This window comes from Megalops cyprinoides, chromosome 9 (assembly GCF_013368585.1).
Source record: "Megalops cyprinoides isolate fMegCyp1 chromosome 9, fMegCyp1.pri, whole genome shotgun sequence".
Lineage (NCBI taxonomy): Eukaryota > Metazoa > Chordata > Actinopteri > Elopiformes > Megalopidae > Megalops > Megalops cyprinoides.
The window spans coordinates 11,654,068-11,663,425 of record NC_050591.1 but is presented as its reverse complement, the minus strand read 5'-3'; the positions used below and the strand labels follow the sequence as shown (position 1 = coordinate 11,663,425).

At 39.2% G+C, this 9,358-nt stretch overlaps 1 protein-coding gene across 1 annotated transcript; it reads right to left on the bottom strand.

Annotated features, from left to right (window-relative positions):
• Nucleotides 1–6,736: 6,736 nt before the first annotated feature.
• On the bottom strand, nt 6,737–8,559 carry zgc:162730 (uncharacterized protein LOC564559 homolog). The gene is made up of 2 exons (XM_036535922.1): nt 8,424–8,559; nt 6,737–8,110 (listed from the first exon to the last, which is right to left on the bottom strand). Exons 1-2 carry the CDS (start codon nt 8,451–8,453, stop codon nt 7,058–7,060), a joined length of 1,083 nt encoding a protein of 360 aa, XP_036391815.1. The 5' UTR covers nt 8,454–8,559; the 3' UTR covers nt 6,737–7,057.
• Between the last annotated feature and the right edge of the window lie 799 nt (nt 8,560–9,358).

Here is a 9,358-nt window from a genome sequence, read left to right as displayed (position 1 = left end):
GTAACGAATTTCGTAAAAGCATACTGATACGTCGCTAACTACCAAGCAATGCAGATACGTATAACACACATCGATAGGTACCATAAATTGCAGACACATGAAGAAGTAATCGATTGCAGCTTTAAAATGACTGATAACTGTGCTAATGGAACATCATTTACGATAGCTAGGTGCAGCTACATAAACTAAAAAGTCCAATGTCCAATGGGTGAAACTCTCCTGCAAACTGAATTTCCCTCTTCTCCTTTCATCATGTCTGCCCACATTCTGTTCTGATGAACCTTTGGCTTCTGTGTATGCTGTTCTGATAAACTGTGTGTGCCATTCTCATTTCCTGAAGTCCCTTTATTTGCTTCTGTCTTACACAACATATTTTATTCATTTGGCCAAACACAGAACTCAAAATGTTTGTTGAAAAAAGTAAACTACTTACTTTTACTTATTTACTTACTCATGTAACTGAAAGCTAAGGACAATGATATTTGGACTGAACTGAGGTCTGAACTAATCTTACAGATTTCCAAATGGCCTGTACAGATGATTAAATCATTAATTTAATTAAAAAAATTCTTGTGTATTTTTTGTCTAAGGATGAACCCGTTTCTCTGTTGACAATATGAACAAATATAGTCTGACAGTTGCTAATCTGTGACTTGTAAAGACCGCCCTCACAGGTTTGCATTGAAAAATGTTGGTTCAGAGCAAAGTAAATCTTTGTCTTACAAATTGGTCATAGACTTATTCATAGACAAACTGTGGAACCTCTAAAAAAGTATATTCAGTAAGGTTAGACAAGTAGATATGTAGATATCGAATCAGTGGTGCCATATTTGAAATATAGTACCATTGTGGGAAACACTGCCACGAAGGCAATGTGTACTGCCACAAGTACATGACCATATTCTAATACCCCAAAGAATGGCTTGATATTGCCGCAACCTCATTTATCTGAAATGTTCACTACTGGGATTTGCTGCTTAAAAAAAAAATCTTATACTCCCAGAAAGCTTTTGCCTTCATTGCTTAACTGGGTGTCAGGTTTTACCACTAAGCTTTTACTACAGTGTTATGAGGGAGAGAGGTCAGAGTTCAAGGCACCAAGATATAGCCTGAATAGATGAATAGGTTTTGAGCCTGTGCCAGAAAACGAACAGTGGCCTTGCTGCCCTAAGAGTTGTGGGGAATTCATTCCATTACTTTTGGACCAGAATAGAGAAGGTTTAAACACTGACCTGTCCTGCTGCTGTTTCATCCGAAAATTATAGCTACATAAATGGCTTAAAATATCCCTCAAAGGAGCGATATGGGCATTGTAAGTCACTTTGGATATGGGCATCTGCAAGACTCCCGCAAATAATTACAACAAAAGCAGGCTACCGTACTATGTAGTGTCTACAGGACGCCATCAACTATCTAATGTAGGTTGAGCCCCATGAAAGTATCAAACAGATGTCTCTGTTTGCAAATGTGAAGCTTTTTATGGCAGACTAAAAAAAGGGAAACTCATTTATGCTTTTTTTGTAGTCTGTTTGCTTTCACTGGACTGCTGCTGTTGTTATGACGACGTATCCTGTGTACGTGCTGACTTGTAAGGCAAGAGGAACTAAATGGACTGTGAACTCATTTAACTTCTTGTTGCAGTAATGGACAGACGAGTTCGTCTCCAGCATTGACGTTTGAGGGATGATATCTTTCTCTCTACAGCAAAAGACTATATGAACATTTCGGTCAAATGAAGTGCGTGTTATAACACATTTTCATCGACGTGTGGTTTACCTGATTTAATTGACATCAGGTTCAGCAACAGGCAACAGGTCCTATTCTGTCACATTATAAACCAAAACAAATGTTTGGTTTTAGTGGTATGATGATCAGTTTCTCCTTTTGCAGGCCAATTTGCCTCAGAGAGCAGTTTTTTTTTTTTTTAATTTGTTTTGTTCCGTAGACTGACACCTACACAGTCCTAACCCGTTGCCCGAATTAGTCTGATTTAAAACACTGTCAAAAAGCACCCAAAAGGGGAAGTGGTGGAGCTGTAAATGCACTGCATTAATGTGTCTTATTCCTCACCAGCCAAAACAAAAACAGCTTCTTGCTATCATTTCAATATTATAACTGCAGTTGAATCTCTGGCAGAACCTGGCTTGAGATGCAGGTAAAATGCTGATTTGAATGCCACTTCCTTCACCCTTTTGTTTTTATCTCGTTGATAGCAGGACTACGCTGATAGCTCCTGTCTACCCTGCATCATTTGGTGTGGTTGAAGACAGCAGACTGTGTGGGCCTGTGCTAAATTCATTCCTTTCCTTGTCTTTTCCGAGCAGGATATCTGTTCACTGGTCTCTCTTGAGGCTATAAGATATCTGAACGGAACTTGGCAAACATTTTAAGGTAACCTCTGTCGGTTCCTTTTTGTTTTTAAGGCTAATTTGGGCTTAGCATGCTCCTCCTGGGGAGCTGGGACATGCTATCCTTTGGTATATCACACATTGGCCCTCATATATGCGCAGTAGGACATTTTCTATGGGATTAGTGGCAACAGCAGTGGACTGGCAGCCATCGTACATTGTACCCTAGAGGAAAATAAAATATTATGTGTCAGACTGTAATTTTTACACAATATTACATATGTATGAACTGTCAGACACAAACAATTTGGGGATAAACATCTTTCAACTGACATACAGTAGTCTGTCTATATGTCCCCCGGTCATTGCTCAAGATTTGAACCTTACAAGAAGTGAGATGGCCATAATTAGGTACTTTAACCATGGATCAATATTAAGTATTTTTTCAATCAGTTGTTTTATATATCAGACATGTTCAATGCAGAAAGAAACATGTTCATACTGATGTAAAAGAGAAGAGAAAATACTAAATTCATTGTAATTTTTACAGTATGGTTAATGCCACAATGAGTGAAATCAACAGACCAGGCCGAGGGAGTAGTAAGGAACATATAATCATATCTGAGAAGGTTCAGTTTTAGAATCTTGGTATACATACTGGGGGAGATACTCCAAAGAGAAGCCAAAGATCTGGGAAAAAGCCTAACAATCTGAAGTGGACAAAGACAAAGCCTTGAAGGTACGGTAGAGGGAGTGAAGTAGAGCCAAAACAGATGCTAGGGGTACTGCATCAGGGAGGGTAATGAATGAAGAGAGGAGTTCTGCAGGTCAACTGATAAGTGACATGAGCATAATAAGAGGAGACCCAAGCATGAACAGTACCAGAGATTACTTGATCAGTCCTAGTTCAAAGAATTAAGTTATCTACGGTATCAACACTTCGTAAAGACCAAGACAGAGGAAACGGAGAAGGTACTAGGGGAGAAACGGAGAGCAGGCGTATAAAAGCTGCTGCTGTTCAGAGAAAGGACCGGAATCCGCCCTGGAGAGGATCAAGTGGAGAGCGCTGAGAAAGGAATGCAGTTCACCGACGATGGAAAGCGTATGGTGATATTTCCTGTTAAGGGCTCCAGGGCAATTTTATGCAAAGGGATGTGTGCTATGACGCAAAATTTCATGAAAAATTGCAGCTGAATAGTGCAGAGGTTGATTTTACTTTGATTATGCTCATACTGATCATGCCATTCAGATGTGCCCTGATTACGGAATTATATTTCCCCAATACAGGGTGTAATTTAGGTACCATGATTAGCCTATGATCACTGAAAGTAGAATTTATTGTTCTGATTTTCATTTTGCCCTTTGTTTTATTTAGTCACTCACAGTCCAGTTTACCATAGTCTTTCAATGGTTGTGGTAAATGACTGCTGCAAACATGTTGTTTTGGTTCATTTAAAGGTGCCTGTAGTGATGTGTGAGTGCCCAACAAACTGGTTCCAGGTAATTTCTGTTGAAGTACAATCTTTTTTCCGCATTCAACGGTTACTGGTGGCTTTAACCTTTTAAACACCTTACTCTGCATTTTCAGACCTGCTGTCAAAACCGAAACGAATCTCAGAATAGATTAGCACTCCCCTAGTTTGTGCATATATTGAAGGATATACTCCAAAGAAAAATGTCTGTGTTACTAAACTTTTAATATCTGTTTCTCCGTTCATCTGAACTGTGTCACTACAATTTGAATAAATGTTGTGGTGACAGTCATTTTTGGTGCCATACCTCATGCTGTTCATTTGTTTTGTATGTTTTTATTTTTTCAAAGGCAAATTATTTATTTGTCAAATAAAGTAAATAAAGTCAAATTCATGCTCTGTCATAGAGATATTTGCTGGAACCAGAAACCCACAGAATGCATTTCAGCACTAAGCAAATCATCCCATTCCCCATATTTACGTTGAAGTTCTATGTTTTCTTTTTGGGTGAAATGTTTATTTTACGACCAGACCATGGCACTGACAATTTTCAAAAATTGGACTCAGACCAAAACCAAACACATACTATCCAACTGAATGATTTTGAGCTGAATAAAAATATCTTGGACAATTTTAAAAGTGTGTCACCTCCCTCAGTACTTCATTCTGTGATAAGGAAAAACCCTTTGACTACATATGTACAAACATATAGTGTATACAGTGCTAGGTACCATATGAAGGGAGAAAGTTCACACGACACCATGCCATATACAGGTTAAAAAAAAAAAAAAAAAAAAAGGTTGGTGTGCAGAGTACATTAAGTTGTTTTTGCTTGAAATAACTGTGCAAACAGTCATATTTGTGCCAGGAATTGGACTAATCCTGCTTTTTATTTACATCACAGATGCAGAAAGAAGTCACGAGGTTGGTCAGCAATACATTGCGGGCATAATTTTAAAGGGCGATTAAAGTCATTTAGAACAATATTGCAGTTTTGTAGTTTTCACCTTTCCTCAGCACAAAGCCTTTTCACATTCTATTTGATAATATTTGATACAGTTGTTCTATGGCTAATTAAATATACTATGAACTATACTAAGCAAGACAGGTTTCACAAGCTACAGAAAAAAGTCAGGCAGTTTCCTTTACTGAAACACATCAGTGTTGTGACTGAACTGAAGACTTCTACGTTTAAGGATGCACTGTGAAATTAAGTGCATTAAAACCCTAAAATGGAAACACTCAAGCTTCAAATCTTCAATAAAACATCACCTTGTTGAGTTTCTCAGTGTGTTCCAAAGCAGAATCTTTAGAAATAAGCCAATGTCCCAGCATGGATTGCTCTATATAGAGTAGGCCTGGGTCTGTCTTTTCCTTCAAGGATATCATGCATACCTTCTAGTTTCAGCCAACACCAGCATGCTCTACATAAACATTCTCTCATTTTCCCCAGATGCTAAGCGTGAGAAATGTAAGATGGATATAAAAAAAACTGTTTCAGAATCAGACACTTGCATGTGCAGTGTGTCATACTCTAGCTCTTACTAATGTGGTATTTCTCTCAGCTCACAAAATAAACCGTATAGCTGCCAAACTAACACACCTTACAGAAGGTATCAGTATCACCACAAAACTTCACAAAAAAAGTCAGCCTTATGAAAAAGGTGTCTTGGTAAAATTGTTTTGATATGACTTTATACTGGTGTGTCACACAAATTCCAAGGCCAGCCGTATTCATTTCTATCCTGATGAACCTGATAAATAATACATATTATTCATTTCAGTTATTTAGTGTGTGAAACCGTGGGAGGTATTAAAAGTTATATGAAATAATGTTTGCTGCCATCATACTATTACGTACATTCAAACCTAGGTGTGTGGGTGGGAGCGTGCTGTTTGAAACAAGAACATTGCAACACAAATGTCTTATCATGTTTGTCAATGTTTTACAACATTGCAAAACTTTATTGAAATTATTGAAATATTTTGTTTCAAGAGCGAACAGATATCATCTCACAACTGAGACAACTCACTTCAACTGCTGTGGAAATAAACAGTTCAGTCACACATCTTTATCATTATCAGGTTTTTATTTTACTATTTTGGACATTTCAAAATAAAATCATCTCCATATGCATATTCAGCAAAACCAAACACTTGATAAATAAGTAAAAAATACATTGGAATTACTTCAATAAATAGTATAATAAATATATTAGTTAGGTCTACACAATGCACAGACAATGGAAAAAAAATATATATATATAGGAAGTACTATTTTGTTATTTTTCCCTGATGAAAGATGAGTCGCCTAGACCAAGGTCCCAACCAGGGTTGTGAAACCATTATGCAGCACAAACATGTCTCTGAAAGAATAGATTGATTTTAGGTACACCTCATACAGGTATGACATAGCCTACAGTTGACATAATCACATCTCCTCATATTGTCAACGAAATGGTTGAGACAACATGACAAGACCATTTTCAAGCAATGTTGGGAACGTGGGGATGCTTGTATGCATCAATACATCCTTTGTTTCCAAATATTTTGTCAAGGCATGGCAAATCACATAGAAAATCAAATAGAAAAGAATGTCTTGATAAAAACAGAAGTTATAAAACGTATAAAAGTATGAAGCTTTGGTTAAATGCTACATGCAGAGATTTCTCTCCCAATACAGATTTTTTTTAAAGTGCAAATCACAGTGGGTAAATATCCAAGTTTTCCTTTTTCAAGTTTGTCACATTGATGGCTTAATATCTTTTCAATACTGACGTTTAGTTTGAGTCAAATGAATTTCCATAATACACAAAATAAAAGAACATTAACATTTTGTTTCTGGTAGATATAACAAAATTGGGGATATTATGAATAAAGTTGTTGGCATAGAAACAAAACCAAACAGGTTTCATGTCAGTGGCAAATTACTTACGAAGCACTTAAAGAAAAGATTTCTCTTCTTTTATATTCATGGTAATTAAAAGAAGGTAAATAAAGGAAGACAATGATAGAAAATATATGATAAGATACATAGTTATAAAAATATATAGCTTTGGATAACAGACAGGTGTGTACCAAAAACAATTCCGCTGAGAAAATTATTTGTGAACATAAATAGACAGTATAAAGTGTTGACGCGCATCATCTTTTTTTCTTTTTTAAATGTAAATCGAACCGTCCCTAGTTAGTTACGATTCAGAATTACGACTGTCTCTGGGTGGTGTTGAGCGTTGCTTAATCAGAAATTGACAGGCGCTCAAAGACAGTGAGACGCTTGCTCCCCAAACCGTCAAAAGTGGGGGATTCGGAGCCGCTAGTGCTTCCCGTGCTGCTGTAACTGTCCCGGTCCGAGAGCGAGTCTTCGGAGGGGAAACGCTGGAGGCTCTGCTGGAGGATGAAGGAGCTGCTTCGTTCCTCCTTCATGAAAGGTTTGCTCACAGCGGACGAGAAGCCATTCCCGTGGCCGCAAACGCAGCATGTGGACTTCTGTGGCTCGATTATGTGTGGGACGAGGTGGCTGTCGCCAAAACTCTGACGGCTTTGACAGTACTGAAATGCGTTTTTCATGGGCTGGGTGCCGGTCTCGCTGAAAACCGGAGACAGCAGGTCAGCGGGGGGTGGAGACACGGAGGGGGCGCGGGCAAAGCCCAGGGGGTCCTGCATTGTCGGTGGAGGGGAGCTCCGTGATCCCAAGAACCCTGCGAAGCTGACACTCTGGCGGAGAAGGCGAGGCTGCTGGCTCACGGGCGCCTGGTTCTGGGGCTGCATGGGGAGCTTCTCTTCGTGAATAAAGTGACACCGGGTCCCGTAAGGGCAGTAGCCAAAGTTGTAAAAAGTGCGACAAGCCTCCGTTTTGTACTTGGGGTGCCTGTACATGCACCGAAGCTCGGCCTCTCCATGGGCGAACTGGCATTTGCTCCCGTATTTGCAGCTACCGTTCTCCTGAAAGCTACGACACAGTTCGGTTTTGTAGCGGTTTGAAGCGAGAGCAGCCGAGTTGTTCAGGGGAGGGAAGCCGGGGGGTGGTGGCACTTCGTGGGTCTTCATCTTGCTGAATGTGAGAGCACCAGACTCCGTAAGACTCATGGAACGGTCAGGCCTGAATGAGAACTGCTTGTTGGACGTATTTTCACCCCAGATGTCCAGTGGCCAACCTGAGGTATCAGTCAGCTGTTCAGAGCTGGGGCTGAACTTCTTTGAGATCGGGGTGTAGGATGAGCTCGATCGATTTAGACGTTTAGTATGTTGCTGGCTGAAGGAATCTTCGGAGCCCATTTTGATCAAATTCTGTGGGGAAAGGGGAACAAGAGAGGTAAACACACAACTCCTAAATGTCAAATAGAAGCGACCTTATTTACCGTGCAAAAGTTGCCAGACACAGTTTTGTATATGACACACTTTGGTATTTAGGCTACTAAGAAAAAGCGTTTAGGTGGTCTATGCAGACGAGTAAATAGACGTAATGTTACTGTTAATGTTAACAACTTTGTAAAGACAACATTTACTTCCCTATAAGATTTGAGATTATATTGTAGCCATAGCTCAGAGTCCTCCATTTAAAATTTAGAGACATTTCATCAGTGGATCTCAGGACACTTACCACAAGAATGTCGTCGAGTCTGTCAGACATGTTGAAAATACGGAGAAAGTAAGTTTGTGACCCAGAAAATAATCGCGTCTTCCTTCCCACTCCGTGAAGTGCGCTTCACGATTCTTGACTACCCACTTCAAGTGATCAAGCTGTTGCGTTCAGAGCGTTACCTCCCAGTATTTATACTTTATCTACGACAAGGCGGGGTTTCCTTTGGTATGACTATGGGAGTGGTTCCGGGAAGATAACGTATTCAACGTAAAGCTATCAAAGCCTTGTTTGTGTATTTTTAGACGGCAACAAGTGTTTCAGTTTCACCTAAACAAGGATATTTCTGAGACTTTGTATTTTTTCCAAACATATGTTAGCTAACATAATGCACGAACTACAGTTTCATACATTCCAACACACTGCCTGTAATTTATTTTACTGTAATTTTATGTTTTATTTAGCGATAATTTTATCGCTATAACTGTATTTATTTTGAAACTTATTTCTCAGTTTAGTGGTTTAATTATCTAAACACACGACAACAAATATGTATTTTCCGTGCGTTGCTGACGTTATGACGCCGTGAATGAGTATGCGTGTGTACTGTATGATTAACTATTTCAGTACTGGAGACTATCACCCCCGATATTTTCCCCCGCAACACTTTCAAAACTAAACCAGCGCGTATAACTGTTTGAAATCGTCTACATGGCTGCACCCACATTTTCAGTTAGCAGTAGGCTGTTTCTGAACTAAAGGTGCACCTGAAAGGAAAGAGTTATTTTTTAGGCGGTCCTGAAAGAAAATCAAGCATAATGAAGTATGGTGATTGCGAAATGAATGAAACTTCACCGCAAGAGGGCAACTCCAACTTAATGGGAAATACTACATTAGTGAACAGCATAATGCATTACACGAAGATGAGAAATGGAGGGAAAAATATATAGGGCAGA

Bases quoted from the DNA above. Each gene is read 5' to 3' on its own strand.
- zgc:162730 (XM_036535922.1), bottom strand. From the start codon at position 8,453: ATGTCTGACAGACTCGACGACATTCTTGTG. The intron at 8,111-8,423 runs GTAAGTGTCCTG...CTTTCCCCACAG, and splicing joins GACTCGACGACATTCTTGTG to AATTTGATCAAAATGGGCTC.